The sequence below is a fragment of the Nerophis lumbriciformis genome, linkage group LG04, assembly GCF_033978685.3.
Source record: "Nerophis lumbriciformis linkage group LG04, RoL_Nlum_v2.1, whole genome shotgun sequence".
Taxonomy (NCBI): domain Eukaryota; kingdom Metazoa; phylum Chordata; class Actinopteri; order Syngnathiformes; family Syngnathidae; genus Nerophis; species Nerophis lumbriciformis.
The window spans coordinates 8,037,426-8,063,393 of record NC_084551.2 but is presented as its reverse complement, the minus strand read 5'-3'; the positions used below and the strand labels follow the sequence as shown (position 1 = coordinate 8,063,393).

Here is a 25,968-nt window from a genome sequence, read left to right as displayed (position 1 = left end):
AGCAAAGAAAAACAAGAATTGGGTGCACGTTTTTATTTTTTTATGTTTTCCAGTCTACACTTGCTCCAAATTAAACATACAGACTCAAGTATGTACAAACCCTGTTTCCATATTAGTTGGAAAATTGTGTTAGATGTAAATATAAACGGAATACAATGATTTGCAAATCATTTTCAACCCATATTCAATTGAATATGCTACAAAGACAACATATTTGATGTTCAAACTGACAAACATTTTTTTTTGTTGCAAATAATCATTAACTTTAGAATTTGATGCCAGCAACACATGACAAAGAAGTTGGGAAAGGTGGCAATAAATACTGATAAAGTTGAGGAATGCTCATCAAACACTTATTTGGAACATCCCACAGGTGAACAGGCAAATTGGGAACAGGTGGGTGCCATGATTGGGTATAAAAGTAGATTCCATGAAATGCTCAGTCATTCACAAACAAGGATGGGGCGAGGGTCACCACTTTGTCAACAAATGCGTGAGCAAATTGTTGCACAGTTAAACAAAACCTTTCTCAACCAGCTATTGCAAGGAATTTAGGGATCTCACCATCTACGGTCCGTAATATCATCAAAGTGTTCAGAGAATCTGGAGAAATCACTGCACGTAAGCAGCTAAGCCCGTGACCTTCGATCCCTCAGGCTGTACTGCCTCAACGAGCGACATCAGTGTGTAAAGGACATCACCACATGGGCTCAGGGACACTTCAGAAACCCACTGTCAGTAACTACAGTTGGTCGCTACATCTGTAAGTGCAAGTTAAAACTCTCCTATGCAAGGCGAGAACCGTTTATCAACAACACCCAGAAACGTTGTCGGCTTCGCTGGGCCTGAGCTCATCTAAGATGGACTGATGCAAAGTGGAAAAGTGTTCTGTGGTCTGACGAGTCCACATTTCAAATTGTTTTTGGAAACTGTGGATGTCGTGTCCTGCGGACCAAAGAGGAAAAGAACCATCCGGATTGTTATAGGTGCAAAGTTGAAAAGCCAGCATCTGTGACGGTATGGGGGTGTATTAGTGCCCAAGACATGGGTAACTTACACATCTGTGAAGGCGCCATTAATGCTGAAAGGTACATACAGGTTTTGGAGCAACTTATGTTGCCATCCAAGCAACGTTACCATGGACGCCCCTGCTTATTTCAGCAAGACAATGCCAAGCTACGTGTTACAGTACATCAACGTGGCTTCATAGTAAAAGAGTGCGGGTACTAGACTGGCCTGCCTGTAGTCCAGACCTGTCTCCCATTGAAAATGTGTGGCGCATTATGAAGCCTAAAATACCACAACGGAGACCCCCGGACTGTTGAACAACTTAAGCTGTACATCAAGCAAGAATGGGAAAGAATTCCACCTGAGAAGCTTAAAAAATGTGTCTCCTCAGTTCCCAAACGTTTACTGAGTGTTGTTAAAAGGAAAGGCCATGTAACACAGTGGTGAACATGCCCTTTCCCAACTACTTTGGCACGTGTTGCAGCCATGAAATTCTAAGTTAATTATTGTTTGCAAAAAAAAAAAAAAAAATAAAGTTTATGAGTTTGAACATCAAATATGTTGTCTTTGTACTGCATTCAATTGAATATGGGTTGAAAAGGATTTGCAAATCATTGTATTCCGTTTATATTTACATCTAACACAATTTCCCAACTCATATGGAAACGGGGTTTGTACATATTGCTAATATTTGATACGATATACAGGGGTTAGTGCGTGTGCCTCACAATAAGAAGGCCCTGGGTTCGATCCTGGGCTCGGGATCTTTCTGTGTGGAGTTTGCATGTTCTCCCCGTGACTGTGTGGGTTCCCTCTGGGTACTCCAGCTTCCTCCCACCTCCAAAGACATGCACCTGGGGATAAGTTGATTGGCAACACTAAATTGGCCCTAGTGTGTGAATGTGAGTGTGAATGTTGTCTGTCTATCTGTGTTGGCCCTGCGATGAGGTGGTGACTTGTCCAGGGTGTACCCCGCCTTCCGCCCAAATGCAGCTGAGATAGGCTCCATCACCCCCCCGCGATCCCGAAAAGGACAAGCGGTAGAAAATGGATGGATGGATGATACGATATTGCTTCACATGCACCAGAGGATTTTAGTGGCCATCCACAAGCGTTTGGTATAATTCTGTCTGGATATTTGACCACTCTTTTTGGCCAGAATTTAATTTATAAGGTCATTTCAATTGATTGGTTACCTGACAAGTTCAATAGTGTTAAGATCTGGGCTTTAGGAAAAATATTCCAGAATCTTATCGATAGCAAATTTTAAAAACAGTTTTAATGATTTAATGTCTGGAGTCCTTATCATGTTGGAACGCCCGACAGTGTCGAAGTTATTGTCATCTAGCTGTTGATAAGATCTTTTTTACTTAGTCCTTCCTTATCATTGCAAAACAACCCCATAAAACTGTCCTACCAACGCCATGCCTGACAGTTTGTAGTGTTCTGGCCTCCGCCTTGACTCCTAATAACCTCAATCTTGGTTTTGTCTGACCATAAAACTTTTAAGTAAGGCATTTGTCATGTCCTTTTGGGCAGCTGCAGCTTGGTAGTTCCTGGGTTGGTCTGATTATCATGAACAATTTTCTTTAATTAGAGGGCGAGAGTTTGAGTATTCTTTCATGGAGTAACTTGTACTTGTAAAAGTTATTGTTGATTGATTGATTGATTGAGACTTTTATTAGTAGGTTGCACAGTGAAGTACATATTCCGTACAATTGACCACTAAATGGTAACACCCGAATACGTTTTTCAACTTGTTTAAGTCGGGGTCCACTTAAATTGATTCATTGACGATTACCTTGGAATCTGCAGTTGTTTAAAAAATGCTCAAAGACTTTCCCAGCGTGTGTAAATCTCCAATTCTTCTTCTTGGATCTTCACTGAGTTCTTTGGACTTTCCCATGTATTGGTCCATCCAATGAGTGTTGTCACAAAATGTTTTTACACTGGAAAAAAGAGAAACTGCAACCTACTGTCTATCATTCTACTTATCAAAAAGTTTAGGTGTATGGATATCAGTGTTGCCAACTCTTAAAAGTAGCTATTGGCTGTCCTAAAAGATGCTAAAAGTGGCTACATGAAGTCATTGCCTCATTTGCATAGTTGGTTGCAATGGACGTTTAAGAAGAGAGAAATACTGTAATGTCGTAGGAGACATAAGTGAGTTTAAAAAAAAGCTAAGTATGAACTGCAAATGAACATTTGCCTGTTGACTCTTAGTTTGTTTTATTTAAATGTTATTGTTGGAATAATTGTAAGTTATCACAAAAGAAACGTTGCATTATGAATGCTGTCTTTCGAGGCCTAACAAGAGGAAGAAGGCTCGTGAAACGCCACTGTGATTTCAACACGGACAGATGGCAGGATCTGCTCAACTTCCAGAGGAACTCTCTTTGAAGTGTTAAACGAACTCTCTTTGAAGTCAACGCTATTTACGACCCGCTGCCCTTTTGAAGCAACTGTGGTCAGGAGACGGGAGGGGTTATCCATTGTCCTCCAACACCTGCCCCAGCTGGATCCAGGAAGAGCCCAAGCCCGAGAAATCCCACTTCTTGGTCTTCAAAGCGACCGAAAACAATGACTGTTTTACATACTCCCCATTCCTGCTGAGACATGTGTTGGTGCGTGAACATTGAATATTGTAATAAAGAGGAGACGAAAACCTTCTTCGTCAGAGCGTGGTGCAGGACTGTACAGAGAGTGCAGTGGCCATGTCTCTCCTCAATATTGAGTCCAAATTGAATTCTGTCTCTGTTTGATTCCTTGCCTTTTGTCTTGTTTAATAGATGTCCTCAGTGTTTGAACGTGACATCTTATCAATGTTGTTTTGCATTTTTAAATTTTCCATCCATTCATCCATTTTCTTCCGCTTGTCCCTTTCGGGTTCGCTGGAGTCTATCTCAGCTGAATTCGGGCGGTAGGCGGGGTACACTCTGGACAAGTCACCACTTCATCGCAGGGCCAACACAGATAGACAAACATTCACACTCACATTCACACACTAGGGACCATTTAGTGTTGCCAATCAGCCTATTCCCAGGTGCATGTATTTTAAAATATCAAATTCGATCAATAGACTGGAGGGTTGTGACATTCACAACAAACCAAATCTTTTGACTGGCTCATTAACTTGAACAATGGGATTGGGATATTCCAGTGAATTATTTTCAGCATGTCAGGAAAGAAACATTTACATCTTGCTTTGTAAAACCAAGGCAGAAAGAGTGGCAGCTTGGCACAAGCACATTTTTATGGCTGCAGCGGGGACTGCTGCATGAGGCTACTCAGAACCTGACCGCCTTTGAGGAGGGCACCCCCTTCTTGTTGAGGACATTCACTGCAGAGTGATACATGCTTGTATGTCCCCAAAACATCTGAAAAAGTTGATAAGATGAGTTGAAAAGTTGCCAGTTTTAGGGAAAAGTTGGCAATATACAGGTTGGAGATACATTTTTGAGCCTGTAAGTATGTAGTTGTCCCTCGCCATATCCCGCTTCAAATATTGCAGCTTCACCAGATCGCACATTTTTTTTCTGTTTTTCAAAGCATATTCTACAAAAAAATTTCCACAAAAGCACTTTTAAACATAAAATGGCTAAATTAGCTAAAAATATCAATACTACGGCAGATGAGACCATACCAATCAGATCACGCTGTTCAGTAATGTGGCCACTGATTGGCTCAGCCTCAGCATTACTATATTGGATTAAAATCAAGTTGACTAAAGGGTGTTATTTCATGACCAGTGGGCTCTCATTGAGTTTAAAAAGTAATTGTTGTTATGCTTTATCTATGAACATATTTAATTTACAATGAATAATTCCTACTTTGTGGAAATGTATTTATTGCGGTCATTTCTGTTGAACCAAGTTGAAACGTGTGCAAAACATTTCCTGTTTATACTGGAAACATAACTGAAGAAGGTTTGTTTTATCATTCCAAATTCTAAAAAGAATGGTTCAAATCAATTATCTAACACCCAGAATGAACATGACATTTATGCACATGCATGCAACAGCACTTGACCTGCTCTTTGAGAAGATGGATCTCAACTGTAGCAGCTTCCAATCGCTCTTCATTACTGGAGTGCACTTCCTGGTTTTCAACAAACCACTGGAGCTTCTTTTTTAGTGCTGCCACTTCATCTCTGTGCTTATCCTCTGGAAAACCACCTGGCAAGTTCAAAACACAGTCCAACTCATGACTATGCATATTATGCATTTCAACTTGTACTTTAACCTAATAGTTAATTACAGTACCAGTGTTTGAGGTGCTTTGCATTTTAGCCATATCTCTCTCTTTCCTGAGTAACTCCATGTCGACTAGCAGTGCCTGGTTCTCCTGCTTCAGTCTGTGAATGTCTTCAGAAAGTTTGGTCTCGTTCATCTAGTCAGAATACAACTGTAAGTAAACTCCAATGAAACTGAGGTCAAAGATAATCTCAGCGATAGTGGTACTTGCCTGAGATGTATTGATGTGAGCTATTAGATCTTTAATACGTTGATCCAATGAGAATGATGATTTATTGAGCTGCTCCCTGAATGGGGTGAAAAAACGTGTTTATTGATATAATTTGGATTTATCGGTTAGAAACAATCAAACAGTGCAGTGCACGCATAACCAACTCTACCAATAGGCTAGACCTGGGCAAATTAAGGCCCAGGGGCCCGTTAAGCTTTTCAATCTGGCCCTCCGGACATTCCCAAATAATTATTTTAGATCTTTAAGATCAAAACTGTAACTGCCATTATGATGTGCAGTGATGTTTTCAAATTACCTTAAGTCTTGAACTATAAAAAGTATGTCAATGGTTGGAATCTACGCTTCTGCATGATATGCTAGTTACTATGTCAATATAAGTCACAGCAGCTCAGACGAGGCACCAAGCAGTGTGGGTGGGGAGCGTTTCCACAGCGGCCAGCCTGAAATGTGAGTGTCAGGTATACGACGCGGAAGGAGATTTTTACATAAAGTTCTAAAGCTCAGTGATGTATCAGATCGTAGGTGTTTTGTTTGTTTTACACTTTGCGTTCATATTTCGCTGCGTTTGTTGTATTTTTGTTGCGTTTCGCTTGACTGTAAAATATGTCGATCGAGAGGCGGTGTGACATTCATATGTTGTCAATATTCAGTGTTTTATCGTTCATAGTTAATATTGTAAATCCCACATTCTTTATTTTCATGTACATTGTGGGTGTTTCATTCAGTAAAAAAATAAAAATTCCATTCCATTTTTGAAGGCGGTCTGTCATTATTGTTTTTAGCATTCAATCAGACATTATAGTGAGGTTTTGTATTAGTGTTCCTAAAAATCACATATACCAGCCCCCAGACAAATTTTTTCTCATAATGTGTCCCAACCCGTGTCAAAATAATTGCCCAGGCCTGCACTAGGCGAATACCTTCAGTATAATTACTGTACATCAAAACGAGTTAAATCTTAAAATGGAGTGCAAGGTCCAAATAATATTACTCAAAAAAAAAAAAAAAAGCTAAACAGTCCTCCTCAGACCCTTTCTTCTTCTAAATACATACATTTGATTTGATTTAATGACATATGATATTTAAGGTAATTTAATTTCTGAATTCCTTGGATTCACACGCAGTGCAGATGCAAGAGGTGTATAAATTCCAAGGAGGAACACGTATCGCCAGATAGTACATACAGTATACAGTATATAGACACAATGCGCCCTGTTTTTTTACATGCTTACAAATGACCATTGCTATGAAACGATTGTACTTAACCCACCTCGCAAAAACAACCTCACTTTGTAGTCGTTGGTTTTCATTGAACATGGCCTGTTCATTGGCTTTACTCTTAGCCTGCTGAGTCTTCATCTGCAAGTATATCTTCTCACTTTCCTGAAAATCAACATATCATTTCTCATGCATATGGGCCACTGCTTACTACCCCACCCCTGTGAAGAGGGGTTGACCAAAAACCCCCCCTCCTATACAGTAAATAAAACAGACGGAAAAGATTATGGATGACATTGAAGAAAGCTATTTTCAAGAATGCTTACCTGCTGGTAACCTTGAATGATGGTCTCCTGCTCTGTTATTTCTTTATGAATGTCTTTAAAAGTTTTTTCAGTTGTAGGATCTGTAGTATCTGTCAGTCTTAACTTTTTACTGGCTTCTTCGGCTATCTGCAACTAAGAAGTGGACAAAGATCAATAAAACCCTTCTTATTCACTTACATGACAAATTCCAGCTGTTTCTGTATTTTAATCATACAAAAAGTTACCTTGAATATACAAACATGATTTAATTGTCAATAATAGGTTGTATGTGGATTTGGCCTGAGCGAGACACACACAGGACTAATGCACATTACATGTTGGGGAAAAAGTAGGGTCCATGCAGCGAGTTTTCCTCTTGTTCACCAAAAGAATGATGAGTAAAATGGAACACACGAAGCTGGATGGCTTGATAATGGCCTCTATCAGGGTTGCGCTATTCTTGGAAATAATGAGACACAATACTGACAGGGTTGGTGATTCGTTTTTTTCTCTTACTTTAGGCCTGTCGTGTTAAAAAAGAAAATGGTTCTTGTCAGTGAAGTTGAAGTCATTGAGAGACTTCAAGCTTATCCATGACACTGAATAGGATGTACAGTAGATATAAAATTGTCAGCATAACTTATACTTTTTTGATGTTTGGGTACTCTGGTCTGGACCAAAAGGTAGTAAGTATGGAATCAAATACGCATAAAGTAAGGATATAACAAGGCAGCTTATACATGCCATAACTGAAATATTCCAAACCAAAATGACGTTTGCTGTGTGGAATATGTTGGGTATTTTTTAAATTCTGCTATGCCTACCAGCTAAGATTTAAAAAAAAAAAAGTTTTAAAGATATTTTTAAGATATGTGTGGAGTAAGTACAGTGCCACACACAGAGGGCAGCGAAAGTACACCGATTGCTTTCCCAACATATTTTCTTGGACAGAAATCCTTAAACCCTATTAAAAAACAGATTTTACTGGTGCCAATACAATTGTTTTAATAAATACCATTTCAGCTTTGTATTTCCATCATTAGGGGCACGTGTGTATGCTAATAACCTGCTCTCTCGCGCTTTAGGTCAGAATGTGCACTGACAATGGGACTTATTTGCCAGTCGTGATATCTAGCACTGTATATCCATAAGGCAAATAGGTACAGTAGATAGATACACTGGTCACCAGTCAATCACAGGGAATATATAAACAGACAGACATTCATAGTCACATTCCCACTATTTTTGAGTGGGAACTGAACCTATGCTGCATAGAAGCCAGGTGAGTGAACCCCTAAATTACCAGTGACTGTCACAGGTAGGGTTAGTTTTTCCACACGTGTTTGTACATGTTTATTACTCACTTTGGACTGTAAAACATAGTTTTGCTGTTGGACAGATTTAAGCTCCTCTGCTTCTTTCTTCATTATTTGCAGTTCCTGGTCTCTTTGGGCCAGCTGGATTCTCAGCTCCTCCTCCACAGAAATGTCCTTCTAAGCAGCAAACATAACTTGCTAAGAAATGGTAGAATGCAAATGCAGACACTCACTTATTTGAACACTTAGTGCTTAACTCTTGACCCAGCTCTATACATATTTAGATGTTTTGATATATTGTGTTGCCTCGCCACTCAGAGGTTCACTTAAATATTATCTCAGAGCATCGCAGATTTTAAAGTATCATTGATAAAATCGAGATTTAAGTCTCATGGTAAAATGTGGCAGGTTTTAGTGTATGAAGTGCTTTAAGATCATATGAAGTGTTCATAAGTGTGTGTCAAAGATGTGTAGAGTGCTTCTAAATACTTTAAATGCATATATTATTCATATAAATAAAAAAATAAATTGCGTCCCTTAGAGATGAGAATTATGGCTATTTGAATAACGCCAGATCTTGAAGAGCTGTTCCTGTCAAAGAACAGTTTAAATGACTTTGTCCTTATCATTGGTTTTTTTCTTACTACTTTTTTAAATTATTATTAAAGGAAACAATCAAGGGTAGCAGTTGTAAGATAAATGTGGTTCAGAATCATTTAAATGTGCACCAATATTACTTTATTGGTGGATATTCTGAAAAATAGAACTATAGTTTTTTTGTTTTTGTTTTAATTGTAAACATTCCATAGGGTGGTGCAATATCTCAGTCACTATTCAGATATTTTCCGCAACTAAAAATCTTTGTAACAGAAGATCATTTTAACAACACAGCGATTAATACACAAATGATAAGCAAGAATAAAATGTGTGTAAGTATATAAAAAGTGTAGATAAAATTAGAACAAAAATTGGAATATAATAAAAATATGATTACAAAGTGTATTACACTACCTCGTGTGTGTAAGCTTAAAGTAATTTACATATCCACATCGGAACAATGAACGAGAAAAGTGAAATATACAGTGGACCCAGAAAGTATTCACAGCGCTTCACTTTTTCCACATTGTGTTATTTTACAGCCTTATTTCAAAATGGAATTAATTGATTTTTGACCTAAAAATTTTGATTGATTGATTGATTGAGACTTTTATTAGTAGATTGCACCTCCAAGTCCGAGTCCATGGTTCTCGCCCGGAAAAGGGTGGAGTGCCATCTCTGGGTTGGGGAGGAGATCTTGCCCCAAGTGGAGGAGTTCAAGTACCTCGGAGTCTTGTTCACGAGTGAGGGAAGAGTGGATCGTGAGATCGACAGGCGGATCGGTGCGGCGTCTTCAGTAATGCGGACGATGTATCGATCCGTTGTGGTGAAGAAGGAGCTGAGCCGGAAGGCAAAGCTCTCAATTTACCAGTCGATCTACGTTCCCATCCTCACCTATGGTCATGAGCTTTGGGTTATGACCGAAAGGACAAGATCACGGGTACAAGCGGCTGAAATGAGTTTCCTCCGCCGGGTGGCGGGGCTCTCCCTTAGAGATAGGGTGAGAAGCTCTGCCATCCGGGAGGAGCTCAAAGTAAAGCCGCTGCTCCTCCACATCGAGAGGAGCCAGATGAGGTGGTTCGGGCATCTGGTCAGGATGCCACCCGAACGCCTCCCTAGGGAGGTGTTTAGGGCACGTCCGACCGGTAGGAGGCCGCGGGGAAGACCCAGAACACGTTGGGAAGACTATGTCTCCCGGCTGGCCTGGGAACGCCTCGGGGTCCCACAGGAAGAGCTGGACGAAGTGGCTGGGGAGAGGGAAGTCTGGGCTTCCCTGCTTAGGCTGCTGCCCCACGCGACCCGACCTCGGATAAGCGGAAGAAGATGGATGGATAGATGGATGGATGCACAGTGCAGTACATATTCCGTACAATTGACCACTAAATGGTAACACCCGAATAAGTTTTTCAACTTGTTTAAGTCGGGGTCCACTTAAAGTGATTCATGATACAGATATATACTATCATAATCAAAAGGGCGAATGAGCACAAGAGTGCCAACGGCCATCTAGCACGTTCCAGTACATCAAACTTTAAGCATGACTACCCCCAGGACCCAAGAAACCCACCTACCAGGAGTAAACTAGTCATGATGAAAAGTTTGGGAGAAGGAGCTACACAAGGGAGACAACCCTAACAGAAAACAAGACCTCAACGGCTGAACAGGCAACTGTGAGGGCGGATGAAGGCTGCAACAGACTATAGAAGTGCCGTTTGTCTTGGTTCTCCATGCCACGGAGTCCACTTCTTAATCTGCCAAGTGCTGTGTGTTTGACGAAGCACAACTTCAGATACATAAAAAAAAATAAAAAAATCACGCGCAGGCGTCCATCACCTCATTTTATCTCATTTATGTCATCTACATCATCATACCACACTACAAGTCTGTCGGCGATCAAGGATTGGCAATGGGGGCAGGCTCGTGAGGCTGGAAGCCCCTAGTCAGAATTGACACGTACAGCGGGAACATTTTGCTATAATGTCGTTCGTGCTTCTGGATTCGAAGTGAAGAAGCAAGTTGGTCAGCGGTGTTCTGACTGAGCAGTCCTATTTAGGATCCACTCTGCTCACCCAATTTTGGGAGGGGGCTAGAAAAGTTGCCCTAAACATAGTTTCACTTCGCCTACTCTGCCTGGGACGCTACAAGGACCCAAGCGGTAGGAAAAAGAAGGATATGTACAAAAATATGAAACTTGGAACTTGGAATATACGAATGTTAATGGACAACGAAAAGTCAGACAGACCAGAGAGAAGAACAGCTTTTGTGGCAAGAGAACTTCAGAAGTTCAATTTTGATATTGTTGCACTCCAAGAGACAAGGAGGGCGGAAGAAGGCCAGTTGAGGGAAGAACAGGGCAACTACACTTTCGTTTGGAAAGGAAAAGCAGCAAACCAAACCAGAACACACGGGGTAGGATTTGCCATTAGAAATGAACTACTTGGTCAACTGACAGAACAGCCCGTGGGTATAAATGAAAGACTTATGACTCTGAGAATCAGCCTAAAACACAACCAACATGCTACTCTCATAAGTGCATATGCCCCAACTCTAGGTGCTGAAGAAGAAACTAAGGAGGCTTTCTATGCGGGGTTTGATGAGCTCATCTCTACAACACGATAAACTTATTATTCTTGGTGATTTCAATGCAAGAGTTGGAAAAGATCACTATATATGGGAGGGTGTAATTGGACATAATGGTGTAGGTAAAGCCAATGCAAATGGGGCCTTACTTCTGACCAAATGTGCGAAACACAGTTTGATAATCACCAACATCTTTAGACAAAGGAATTCCGTCAAAGTGTCCTGGCAATACCCAAGTTCTAAGCACTGGCACTTGATTGACTATGTTATAGTGAGGAAGAGGGACCAACAAGATGTGCTTCATACCAGAGCTGTAACTGGTGCAGATGAGTGCTGGTCAGATCACAGATTGATTGCATCAGTTATGAGGCTAAAACTAAAGGCTCGAAGAAAATGTCACAACAAACCACACAGCAAAAAATACAATGTTGAATGTCTAAAGGAAGATGAGCATGCCATGGAACTACAAAGAAACCTGGAAGAAAAATACCCAACAAATCCCCTACAAACATCACAGAACACTGGGAGCAATTAAAGGTAGCAATCAGAAAAGCATGCCTTAACTCAATTGGGTACAAAACCAGGAAACATGAGGACTGGTTTGATCAAAACAACACAGAACTGCAACAGCTCATGAATGGAAAAATGGAAGCTTTCATACAACTTAAGAATGACCCTAACTTCATTTTAAAGAAAAATCAGTATCAAGAAACCAAAAAGTGATGTACAACGAACGGTGCGAGGCATGAAAAATAAATGATGGCAGTCAAAGGCTGAAGAAATACAACTCTTAGCTGATTACAATTGCAAGGCATTCTTTACAGCAACAAAAGAGATGTATGGACCATCTATACAAGGTCAGGTGCCCCTCAAGAGCAAAGACGGGGGTACCATTCTGAAGACCAACAAAGAAATCAATGCACGGTGGCGAGAGCACTTTGAAAAACTACTGAACCAACAAACTGTCTATAACAGGGATGTCCTCAATGCCATACCCCAACAAACCATCAAAATGGACCTAGGAGACTTACCAACACTGGAAGAAATGAAAAAATCCATCTCACGAATGAAAGCTGGCAAAGCGGCAGGCCCAGACGGAATTCCAATTCAAATATTTAAGCATGGTGGAAACAAACTACAAGAACATCTATATCAAATTATACAAACAATTTGGAGCGAGGAAGAAATACCACCAGAGCTAAAGAATGCCAATATTGTGAAGATATACAAAAGAAAGGGTGATAGAGCAGAATGTGGCAATTACAGAGGCATATCACTACTCAGTACTGCCGGTAAGGTCCTGTCAGGAATCCTCAACACAAGACTTCAGACCATTGCTGAGGACATACTCACAGAATCTCAATCCGGCTTTAGACCAAACAGAGGAACAACTGACATGATATTCTCAGTGAGACAACTCCAAGAAAAATGCACTGAACAAAATAAACCCCTCTATACGGCGTTTATTGACCTCACAAAAGCATTTGACACTGTCTCCAGGGAACTACTTTGGGAAGTACTGGCAAGATCAGGACGTCCTCTAAAATTCATCAGTGTAGTCCGATTGATGCATGACAATATGACAGCTACAGTACTTGGGAATGGCCATGATTCTGCTCCTTTTGAAGTAAAAACTGAAGTAAAACAGGGATGTTTGTTCTCCGTCTTTATCTCTGTTGTGATCCACATTGCATATTCACAAATACCAGCTGAGCTATTTCAAATTGCATTTCTGCTAGATAGAAAACTGTTCAACCTGAGGAAGCTGCAAGCCAGAACAAAAGTTTCAAGGTCCACAGTGGTAGAATTTCAGTATGTCGATGATAATGCAATAGCAGCCCGCAGTGCAGAAGATTTGCAAGTAATACTGGATGCATTTAACTATGCATACACACAACTTGGACTTAAAATAAATGCAAAGAAAACACAAGTACTCTACCAACCATCGCCTAAGGACATCATCCTGCAACCACCAGCAATAGGTGGTTTAGGTTTGGTTGATATCAACACTTCAGTCATCAACAACTGCATCATCAGAGGAATGGACATTGGAACAGCAAGTAGTGGACATAGAGAGAGAGATCAGAAAGCATAAGAATAAGTATCTATATTTGATTATTTACATTTGATTATTTACAATCCAGGGGGTTGGAGGTAGGATTTGGAAGGGAGGGTGTTAGTTTAGGGGACGGGAGACGACGTGGCCAAGTTGGTAGAGTGGCCGTGCCAGCAATCGGAGGGTTGCTGGTTACTGGGGTTCAATCCTCACCTTCTACCATCCTAGTCACGTCCGTTGTGTCCTTGGGCAAGACACTTCACCCTTGCTCCTGATGGGTGCTGGTTAGCGCCTTGCATGGCAGCTCCCGCCATCAGTGTGTGAATGTGTGTGTGAATGGGTGAATGTGGAAATACTGTCAAAGCGCTTTGAGTACCTTGAAGGTAGAAAAGCGCTATACAAGTATAAGCATAAGCATCCAACCTGACATAGAAAGAAAATGACCTTTGTTAGATCGGAATCTGGGTTTAACGTGGTTAGTGGAGCTCCCCCTGGTGTTGTGGTTATGACGGTCATTTACGTTAAGGAAGTAGATTGACATGTACTTCGGTATCAGGGAGGTGTAGCGGATTTTGTAGACTAGGCTCAGTGCAAGTTGTTTTATTCTACACACAATATCCCATTATGTGAATTTTTTTTTTTGCAAATGTGTTAAAAATAAAAAACTAAGAAATCTCATGTACATAAGTTTCACAACCTTTGCCACAAAACCACAGAAGTGCATCCCGTTTCAACTGGTCATCTTTGAGATGTTCCTACAGCTTAATTGGAGTCCATCTGTGATAAATTCAGTTGGTTGGACATGATTTGGAAATGCACACCCACACCCACACTGTCTTTATTTAAAATCCCACACTTGACAGTCAGTGCAAACCAAGAATGAAGTCGAAGGAATTGTCTGTAAGCCTCCGAGACAGGATTGTCTCGAGGCACAAATCTCGGAAAAGGTACTGAAAAATATCTGCTGTCTTGAAGGTCCCAATGAGCACAGTGTCCTCTATCAGCCGTAGATGGAAGAACTTTGGAACCACCAGGACTCTTCCTAGAGCTGGTCGGCTGTCTAAACTGAGCGATCGGGGGAAAGGGGCCTTAGTCAAGGAGGTGACCAAGAACCCCAAGGTCACTCTGTCAGAGCTCCAACATTCCTTTGTGGAGAGAGGAAAAACGTATAGAAGGACTACCATCTCTGCAGCAATCCACCAATCAGGCCTGTATTGTAGAGTGGCCAGACGGAAGCCATTTCGTCATAAAAAGTTTGCCAACATGCAACTACTAGAAACAAAACTCTCTGGTCTGATGAGACAAAGATTGAAATCCTTGACGTGAATGACAGGCGTCATGTTCGGAGGACACAGGCACCGCTCATCACCAGGCCAATAGCATCCCTACAATGAAGCATGGTGGTGGCATCATAATGCTGTGAGGATGTTTTTCAGCGGCAGGGATGGGAGACCCGTCAGGATAGAGGGAAAGATGAATGCAGCAATGTACAGAGAGATCCTGGATGAAAACCTGTTTCAGGGTGCTCTTGAAGTCAGACTGAGTCAACGGTTCATCTTTCAGCAGGACAACGACCACAAACACACAGCCAGATATCAAAGGAATGGCTTCAGGACAACTTTGTAAATGTCATTGAGTGGCCCTGCCAGAGCCCAGACTTGCATCCCATTGAACATCTCTGTCGAGATCTGACGCTTCCCATCCAACCTGACAGAGCTTGAGAGGTGCTACAAAGAGGAATGAATGAAACTGCCCTAGGATATGTGTGCCTAGCTTGTGGCAAGACGTGAGGCTGCAATTGCTGCGAAAGGTGCATCAACAAAGTATTTAGCAAAAGCTGTGAATACTTATGCATATGTGATTTCTTTTTTTAATGAATTACTAAAAATATCTAAAAACATGTGTTTCATATTGTTATTATGTGGTATGTTGTGTGGAATTATGAGTACAAAAATATGTTTTTCCCATTTCGGAATAAGGCTGTAACGGGGCACATACAGTTGATAGACAGTTGCGATGGCAAATCAGATCATGAGTTCCCTCGGTGCCACATGTTGAACTATCGAACGTGAGACAAAAGTGAATATTTCCTGGATGCAATGTAAATGTTGCTTTGTTTCCTCCGACACATTTTCATGCACCGTGGGCAATTGCAGACGCTGCATCAGCATGAAAAACAGCTCCAAAATTTGAATCCGTTCTCACTGTTCACTTAAAAGAACCATTCAAAAGACTTGATTCGTTTGCGAATTCAGATCTTTAGCGTACCTACTTTGCAGAAATTCACCTTTGTAACACCCGCGCTATTCAAGGGAACATGGTATATTAGTCATACAGTATGTGATGTTGAGACACAAAGTAAAATAAACAGGGTTTTCTTACACTTGTAGTAGGCATTTTGCAGTCCTGTCCATCAGTCACATCCTGTCGACTACTTGCAATAATCTGCTGTTTGAGGGCAGTCACTAATGACTGGACAGACACCACAAGTTCACTGCTAACATTCACATCTGTGTCTGTAAAACAAAACAAAACATGTTGATATTACAATACCAGTGACTTTCATTATTAAGTACGATAGATGTGGAAAACATCACCAAACATGATTTACAGTTATATTGCATTTATATGTACAGTACTAGTACAGTGATATTGGTAAATGATCCAAATGTTTGATGACTGAAGCATCAGTACTAACCGACGGGGTTGGCATTTTCTTTTTCTTTCTTCTTTGCGGTTTTGAGGCAAGGCCTTATGGTTCGAGAAACCGAAGATTGTGATTTGGCGGCAGCAGTGGTTTTATTCACTCCTGTCAGTCTTCTACTGTCATCCTTCTGGACTTTTGGAGTCGCCCCAATGAGCTTTCTTCTTACGGACGATGTTAGGGTTGGTTTACTGGGAGAGCCACGGTGGTTCTATGAGAAAATGTTACAGTTACCTAAAAAATGGACCGAAAAAAGTGACCAAACATAGTATGTATAGATGCTGGTTTAATTGTTGCAAAAAAAGATTAGAAAATGTAACTAGTATTCCTAGTGATTTTATGGACAATATTTCCATACAAATGGCTGCTTTTACATTAGCGATACAGGTACAGTTACCATGAATTGATTTACGTGGACCCCGACTTAAACAAGTTGAAAAACTTATTCGGGTGTTACCATTTAGTGGTCAATTGTACGGAATATGTACTGTACTGTGCAATCTACTAATAAAAGTTTCAATCAATCAATCAATACAATTTTGAATTAGACCAACATTTCATGGAAGACATTTCCGCTTAAATGACACACCACTTGCAGTTGAACCTCCACCATGCATGTTTGTATGTATATCTTGCATGATGTTAGCTGGTGAGTATAAGGATTAACTGGACAAAGGCACTTTTTGTGAAGCTGCCACAGAAATGTAATAGTGATGGCAAAGAAGAAAAGACAGTAGCAGTGAACATGCCGCCTTTTGGCAGAACGCACATGACCAAACTATAAACCAGGGACGTCCAAAGTAGGGACGTCCAAAGTGCAGTTCCATTTGCGGCCTGTGGCACATTGTAAGAATACTATTATTAAAAAATATTGACAAATAAAAGGGGAGTTAAAGAGGAAACAGGTGCAAAGTTAAAATGTTGATGCTAATGACACAAAGCTGGCATACATGTCGTTTACATGTCTCTATATATACCCACTGTACATATTAAGGGCAAACAAAATTTGGCCGGGGTCTAAAAGCCGACTGCATGTAAAGCAACAATAGATGTAGCTTATACATATATATGTGTACATATTATAGTAATATATTGGATGTTTAATTCATAATTAATATAATTGGATATTAGGAATATGTAAAAGTGTGACTCCTACCTTGTTTATTTGCGTGACGACCTGCTTAAAGTTTTGTAAACAATCAGAAATATTAAGCAGCTTAAATGCGCCAAACATGGATGATGTGGAGAGTGTTTTGCATTTTTCCCATCATGCATTGTAATGGATTTAAATGGGTGTATTTTGAATTGTATATGGTGCGTGGACATTTTCTATTATATTACAATGTTCGGCGGGCAGGTTGTGTTTTGTGTGTTGACTTTTGTGTTGGTTGCATTTTTTTGTGCCATGAGTGGGGAAGGTTGTTTGGATTGGGTAATATAAGTAAATGTGGTGCTATACGGACTTCAAAACACAAATCATGGTAATTGACCTGATTTACTCACAATGTCAGCGAGATGGCGGCAAAATTGCAAAAATTCAGATTTTTTGTTAATTTCTAAACACCCTGCGGGACAGTTTATAGTGTGTCGGTTTTGAAAATCAAAATGATAAAATTAGCCGTGCAACCTTTGATTTTTTCAGTGTGTGTCCCTCAGTGGAAAGGTTTGGACAACCCCAAACTGACAATAAGAACAACCAAATGCAGGTCGACCAGTATCTCGGAACAGATAGTGATCGATTACTGTACACCAACCATAACACATAGTTCCAGAAATTATCAAGCAAAACATTTAGCTTACAGGTACTTTCTTTGCTTTGTCCGTCTGTGCGACTGTGGTCTGTTCCTCCATCAGTCTTTCCACTTCTTCTCTGATGTTGAATGTGACACCAAGGTTAGGATGTTTTGAGTGACTGGATTGAGGGGTTTTCAAAGTCTTGGCTCCTTTACACTTCCCAATGTCTGCCTTTTCTGATGTTTCCTTCTGTTTTGTATTTTTGGTAGCAATAAATGTTATGTCTAATGGATTACAAATCTTCTCATCAGGTTCCACAGCACTGTAGTCAAAGAAATGTGACAAAAAATATATATATATTAGGCAATCATCAGCTATTGTATATACATACAAATACTGCAGATCGTGGAATTCATCATTTGTCGCCGTGCATGTTTTATTGGCGTGTTTTCTAGTAGGCAAGCCAAACATTTGGGTGAAAAATGTTTGAGTCAGTAATGGTTTGTTTGCAAAGATATTGTAAATTATTAGAAAACATCAACCACACAATTCAATCAATCAAAGTTTATTTATATAGCCCTTAATCACTGCACAAGCAAGCCACAACGACATTCTCGGCTCAGATCCCACAATATTAATATTAGTAATTTTCTTATAACATGTTGTATTACTAACCTGACTGGTCGGATGGGTCTCATCAGTTCTTCTGCTGTGGGTAACTCTAAGTACAGACATACAGACTTTATTTAGTCATGTATGTACAATTTTAACAACTGCAAAATCATTCATTAGAACAAAACTGAACAATTATGTTAATGAATTTTGAGCAATTGTGTAAACCTGCATCAAACCTTTAGCAATGGCAAATACTTCTTAAATCTTGATCCAGATTTGTACTGCTCATATATCTACACAGCTTCATTAGTAACTACAAAGTTAGCTGAACTTTAAGCTAAACTTAAGACACTAGCTTTCCTATTGTTACTGTGCATACTTGTTCTAAATCAGGGCTTCCAAACCCGGGATAAGGTATTATTGTAGGGATTGGGAAAATTACCTGACTACAACATACATATTTGCTTAATATAAATCACAATAAGTTACCAGACTCGTTGGTAGAAGCAGGACCAGGAGACTGTATTGGCCGTTGGGAAGACAGACTGAGTCTGCTCTCATTTCTGTCCGGTGGTGGGTGATGGTGTTTAGGATCATCTGAATCCTCCCCAGTATTAATCTGTCTGTAGGCATTGTGAAGAGCTTCCATATCTGAGCCTGCACTATGTGCATTCGACAGGCCAACTAAAAAAAAACATAAGCTCTTATCAAACAATATTTTTGTCGTTATTTTATCCTTCGTATATATTTTGGATATGTCATTTGATTATTATAAAGGCACAGGATTAAGATTTTGCCCATTTACAACATCAATGTAATAATTAGGTCACAAAATAGGTTTTAAACATTCTTATGTATCTGTAAATCAGGAGCCTGAAGAAAACCACATTTAGAAAAGGCACAAAGGCAACAATAAGGAATACAATAGTACCTCAATTTACAAGCTTAATTGTGATGAGCATTTATCTTGGATAGTAGACTTCTACGGTACCTCCTTCCAGCTGCTTCTATGTCAAACACACCATCAGCAGCTTTTCTATATTTGTATGGACAATGTTCACCGTTGAGATATTATTTTCACATTCACTCATTCTGCTTCAGTATGGTGCAGTCTAGCACGCTTTAACTGCTTTGCCAAGTTGGCCACACGCTCGGTTATGTTTTTAATCACTTTGTTTTTTAAATTAAATTAATATCATTTGCTTATTTTTCTCAGCACTGTTCCTCGCACCAACTTTCTTTCTTCCCAGGGTTGAAACACAAAGTTATGTTGATCTGTAGCTATTAGCTCATGCTAGCAAGTGAGACCAAATGTTTACAAGCTTGACTGTGACATTTGCTATGCCAACTCATGAACATGCATTTTTGCTAGCAACTTAAAGGATAACATTTAGTCAAGAGACAGCTCTTATCTCAAAACACTCTCAAATTGAGGTACCACTGTATTAAAGTTTGACCCTTGTGTTTGCTTTGCAGTGAAATCATGCACACACACACGCACACTGTTAGTAGCTACATATGTTACCTTTGTCCAGAGATTCTGGTACTTCTTTCCCTCTGTCTTCCATCTGTCCTTTGAAGTCATTGTGCGGATCATCTAAAGAAACTGAAACCAAATATCAATTGTTTAAAATTTTGATTAAAATAATTTACCATAACATACCTTATATTTAAAACTTACACAACAGTGTTGTTTTTTAGAGGTGGGGGAAATAATCAATTTTTAGATGCTTTGCAGTTCGGACATGGACGATTAAATTGATAAGTAAATGTCAATACTCGATTTCCTTATTGTAAATAAAGTAATTCAGACAGTTGTAAAATTTTGCTGACTGCAGCGAGCCACCTTATCGAGAGATCCGACCAGCTCCTTTATTGTGGGGCAATTACCTTCATTGTTTTGCACAGATTTCCATTCATTTCTTGTTACAAAAGCACCGTTTTTTTAAATTGCAAGTGATAAGCGCTGATTTAGTGAAACAAAAAAAAAGTGTAAAACTGCATCAATGTAGATAAATTAAAGATGCATCAATAACACATTTGTATTCGAATCGTAGCTCCTTAATCGTAACTGTAATGGAATCGTGAGGTGCCCAAAGATTACCACCTCTATTGTTTTTAATGAAAAAATATTTGACATAAACGTAAAAAAAAAAGGACAACATTCGTATAGTCATTATTTGTAAGGTGTACCAAGTTCCCACACAAGGTGAGGGACAGGAGAGTCACTCCACTGCTTCATATTCACATACAGTGAATATACAGCAGGAGTCAAGGCTAGCAAATAAATGCTTAAAAAGCTTCTTCTGTTATTCAACCCGGAAAACTAGAGCTGGGCAGATCAATACTAGCAAGGTGGAATCGATACTTTGTCACGGGTTTTCTTCCTTACGTGGAGCAAATTACTCAATTTTCTTCAGAGTTCATGTAACAACAGCATCTGTCCTAGTCTGTCAATGCCAACAGAGCATTTCTTCCTCTCTCACTCAGACATGCGTCGCCCCTCCTCTCCCTGCTATGTTACTTAATGTTATTTTTCACAAATATCTGCTTGCCATTTTAGTTGTTTTGTTTACATTTTTTTTATTTATATTGTTTGTTACGTTGTTGCTTTTTTTGTGTTATTTTGTAATAGTGACTTTTATCTCAAGCAGGGAATATTTTTTTTTAATTTATATACTATTTCATTGGCATACGAATTAATACTAATACTAGATCACAGGTGGCAAACTCATTTTCATCGTGGGCCACATGGAAATCGTGGAAGCCCTCAGAGGGCCGTTTCAGAATATTAATTGATTCCACCAGGACTTCCCGAGGTTGTGATTGTGCCAATTTACACAAATCCATCCAAGCCACGCAAATTATGCACAGCCACACCCAACTTTGCCCTATCCCTGCAATGTTCCTGCTAATTTTGGCCAATCATCAACATTTGCGCCAAAGGAATTCATCCCATCAGTTCTCAAACGCAACGCAACTGTCTGTCAATCAAATGTCTCTATGCATCATGGAGGCGATGTCGCCAGTTTTTTTTGCTGCACCGAAATCAGGCATTTTAGGCCACAGCAATTAAAAAAACCCAGCAAAATCCTGGAGGGATTGATTTTTACACTATTTCCCCTTCATTTGATTATTATCATTGTTTACCAACAAAGTGATGGGAAATCTGAAATCAGAAATCAAAATGACAAGCAGAAATTTTAGTTTGGCTAATGTTAATTTTTTTCCAAAAAGGGTTCCAATGGAAATAAACCAACAAACTGGGAATCTTGTTGTATCAAATAATATTGAGTAAAGGACTGCATTTGCTTGCATTACTTGTTTTTCTATCACAATTGAAATACATTAGTCAAGAGAGAGGAATGCCTTATTGACACACATTTCCAGGATTTCGCGGGCTACATTGAATGAAATAGCAGGCCAGATTGGGCCCCGGGCTTTGAGTTTGACATATGCGGTTTAGATTGTTGTATTTAGTTGTAAATTATTTTTTGTTGCATAAAAGGTCTCCTATGTTCTCATAATCAAAGTCAACTGAATAGAAGCAAACTATATGTTGATTGGCAACACTAAATTGTGTGAATGTTGTCTGTCTATCTGTGTTGGCTTTGCGATGAGGTGGCGACTTGTCCAGGGTGTACCCCGCCTTCCGCCCGATTGTAGCTGAGATGGGCTCCGGCACCCTCCGCGACCCCGAAAGCGATATGCGGTAGAAATTGGATGGATGGAGAAGCAAACTCACAATGTTATTAAAAAATCATTACATTTCAAGTTAAAAGTATCAGTCTCGGTACTACTAGCCCCGAGTTTACTTAGTATCGGATGCGTACCAAAATTCCCAGTATCGTCCGCCCCAACTGAAAACCATGCTTAGAGCAAATAAGAGGGTAACACAGGATTACACAGTGGGAGAACTGTCACCCTGTCTACCTCCTCAGTGTACATAAGTATTAAAAAAATAAAGACTTATAAATACAAATATTTGTATGTGTATTGTTTTCCTCTCAGGCTGGATCAACTGTCTATCTCGGTGGTCTATTTTCTTACCTTTTGTCAATATTGGAGATATTCTTGACTTCTGAAAAACAAACAAAAAACAGTTTTAGAATTGTTTTTACCACATATGTGTGTGAATGTGAAGAATGAAAGTATGTTTTGGTGCATACTTTTTAGATTCTCTGTTTACAGCATACTTGCCAACCTTGAGACCTCCGATTTCGGGAGGTGGGGGTAGGGGGTGGGGGGTGTGGTCGGGGGTGGGGTGGGGGGCGTGGTTAAGATATATATATATAAAAAATACTTGACTTTCAGTGAATTCTAGCTATATATATATATTTTATTACATATATATATATATATATATATATATATATATATATATATATATATATATATATATATATATATATATATATATAATAAATTATTTATTTATATATATATATATATAAATAAATAAAATAAATACTTGAATTTCAGTGTTCATTTATTTACACATAAACACACACATAACACTCATCTACTAATTGTTGGGTTAAGGGTTGAATTGTCCATCCTTGTTCTATTCTCTGTCACTATTTCAGAACACACACATTATACAAATATACATTATAAAATCAATAAGAAAACGGGAGCTCTAATTTGGGAGTCTGAATTAGGATCAGAAGTTCCTATCGTACTCAAGTCGCCATTTTGTATTTACTGCAGCTGTGCACTGGATTCATTCACAAATACAAACTACAATCACAAACACTTTAGAGTTAGGCTCCACCATCAGAATGTGTACTTAAACTTATAAAGATCACATGGATATTATTCAGTGAGTTGATTCACCAAAACTAACCTATTATACAGGAGGAAAAAGCACACAGGACGTTTCAATTGTTCAGACTGGTCGCGCTCATCAGAATGACAAGACACTTCCGGTCTGCAGGTGATAGCATTCAATTGGGAAGAAACGCCCTACTGCCCCCTACTGACCAATGTGAATACTGATAAATGTGGAATGACAGCTCCAAAAAGGAATTCCAACCACAAAATAAAATAAATAAATCAACACAAAAATGTGACACATTATGGGGAGGTCACATATGCATGTACAGTAGATGGCAGTATTGTCCTGTTTAAAAGTGTCACAACATTGCTGTTTACGGCAGACGAACTGCTTTACGGGGGACGAAAACTTGACTGCTGTTGTTGTGTGTTGTTACCGCGCTGGGAGGACGTTAATGAAACTGCCGTACAATAAACCCACATAAGAAACCAAGAACTCGCCCTCGATCATTAGCTGTTTAAATTGTGGGAAAGCGGACGTGTGAACAGGTTGTCAACACGTCACTCAGGTCCGCATGGAGCTGGAGGGGGCGTGGCCTCCAGCTCCGCCTGAATTTCGGGAGATTTTCGGGAGAAAATTTGTCCCGGGAGGTTTTCGGGAGAGGCGCTGAATTTCGGGAGTCTCCCGGAAAATCCGGGAGGGTTGGCAAGTATGGTTTACAGTATGTTCTGTGAAGTACACACAATTGTACTGTCTCATTCACCCACTCAGAAAAAACAGGTTGTTAAAGAAAGCCAATCATCTGGAACTAGTTTTTGTTTATTAAAAATACCTAAATTGAAACAAGCGTCAAACAATCTTAGACTGCCACTTGATCATATGAGCCATGCTGAACACAGGTCACACAACATCAGTATGTAAGATTCCCACAAACCTTTATTTCCACGTCGTCGTCTTCAAAATCTTCACTGTAGTGTTGCAAACCTATGAATGCGGAGAGAAGAAAAAGGCCAATAAAGCACAATAGCAAAGTTATGAAGCATCCAGTAACTTCATCACACTTACATGGAGAGCTTTCTTTCTTCTTTTGATCATCGTCACTAGGATAAACAGACTCTTCTGCAACCCTGCAACAAGGATGCCTGTTTAAATTAACCATAGTGCAGTATGCGCAAATGTAGTGAATTAGTGAAGTGAATTATATGTATATAGCGCTATGCTCGATTGACTCAAAGCGCTTTACATAGTGAAACCCATTATCTACATCCTTAAACTACATTTAAACAAATGTGGGTGGCACTAGGAGCAGGTGGGTGAAGTGTCTTGCCCAAGGACACAACGGCAGTGACTAGGATGGCGGAAGCGTGGATCGAACCGGGAAACCTCAAGTTGCTGACATCGCCGCTCGACCGAGCCACGCCACCCCATAATTTGGCCAAATTTGGAGTAATTTTGTATTAATGGTGAATGAGTAACTTTTGATAGGACGTGAATATGTTGTAATGATAGAAATTCTGTCTCAGAGAGCAAATAGGTAAGGCATGAAATGTATTTCACAGTACTTTGTTTGAAATGTTCAGATATCCACAATAGAAAGACAAAAAGACTGATATACAGAAATACAATAAGATCACTTTACTTACCCGAGGAAACTACCAGTGGTAGAACTTGTAAAGTCCATCTCTTTGTTCAGCTGCCTGTAATCGATATTTGACAAAGCACTTGCTTCGAATTGGCCAAAAAATTGAACTTTTTCCTCTTCTTCCACCAAAGTGTCCAGTCCTATGCTCAAGTTCAAAGCTGGCATAAGGATAAGCAGACAGTCCATATCATATGTTTATAAAAACTGAAAGCCTGAATCCCAAGCTTACTTTTTTCTTTTGTTTTAACAATCTTCATTTCATATCAGGAAGTCATGTGAAAACAGGACACCATCATCACCACATTGACCTTTTTTATATCAATAACCAAAGACAATTGCTCTTGATTTGGTTAATATTTCAAGATTAAGGTTATGTAAGTAAACTATTAATGTACAAAGTAGCAACTTAACATTTTTTAGTCAGGTGCATATAAATAATTAGACATTGGTAGCATTGAATAAGTGAGTCACACTGACATTTCAATTGCTTTACCTATAATGCCAATTAAGCCTTTAATACAAAAGATGCAGCATTTAAATAATTTTCAAACACAATACACTTCTATTTTACTAAACCCACCTTCTGCATGTGAACTTTCTCTAGTCAGATCCTTCAAACCAGTGTTTCCTGTAATATAGTCATCCTCTTCTTCAACTGCCCGAGATTTCCTCAAAGACTTTGTTGCAGTTGCCAGCGATCCAAACAGTTCTGTATAACAGTATATGAAAACATTCATGTAATGTCATTTACCGTAGTTAATAGAAGCTGGCCTTATATGTCTCTAATTTTACAATTACAAACTCTAGACTTCAGATAGTAAATTTACTTTTGCAGGGAGACAATTGTGAGGGGGCTGAGTGTAACAGATGCCAGCTTGTGAGGCTGTGCGGAAGAGCGTGTGTAAACCTCACTCTCCGATGCCTTGAAGGA

General features: G+C 39.6%; 1 protein-coding gene across 2 annotated transcripts in view; it reads right to left on the bottom strand.

The window, feature by feature from the left end:
* The window catches only part of cep162 (centrosomal protein 162), a 57,429-nt gene that overhangs the window by 16,646 nt on the left and 14,815 nt on the right, over positions 1–25,968 (bottom strand). The window contains exons 5-21 of one of the 2 annotated variants that reach the window (XM_061948509.2): positions 25,618–25,746; positions 25,039–25,195; positions 24,461–24,522; positions 24,330–24,379; positions 22,669–22,699; positions 20,144–20,224; positions 19,108–19,302; positions 18,679–18,724; positions 18,070–18,325; positions 16,264–16,480; positions 15,948–16,081; positions 8,381–8,509; positions 7,038–7,169; positions 6,764–6,876; positions 5,473–5,548; positions 5,271–5,397; positions 5,038–5,183 (exon numbers count right to left, since the gene is read on the bottom strand). In XM_061948509.2, the coding sequence (XP_061804493.2) occupies positions 5,038–5,183; positions 5,271–5,397; positions 5,473–5,548; positions 6,764–6,876; positions 7,038–7,169; positions 8,381–8,509; positions 15,948–16,081; positions 16,264–16,480; positions 18,070–18,325; positions 18,679–18,724; positions 19,108–19,302; positions 20,144–20,224; positions 22,669–22,699; positions 24,330–24,379; positions 24,461–24,522; positions 25,039–25,195; positions 25,618–25,746 (2,081 nt within the window). The remainder of the gene's footprint in view (positions 1–5,037; positions 5,184–5,270; positions 5,398–5,472; positions 5,549–6,763; positions 6,877–7,037; positions 7,170–8,380; positions 8,510–15,947; positions 16,082–16,263; positions 16,481–18,069; positions 18,326–18,678; positions 18,725–19,107; positions 19,303–20,143; positions 20,225–22,668; positions 22,700–24,329; positions 24,380–24,460; positions 24,523–25,038; positions 25,196–25,617; positions 25,747–25,968) is intronic. The other variant, XM_061948516.2, reaches the window with a different exon arrangement.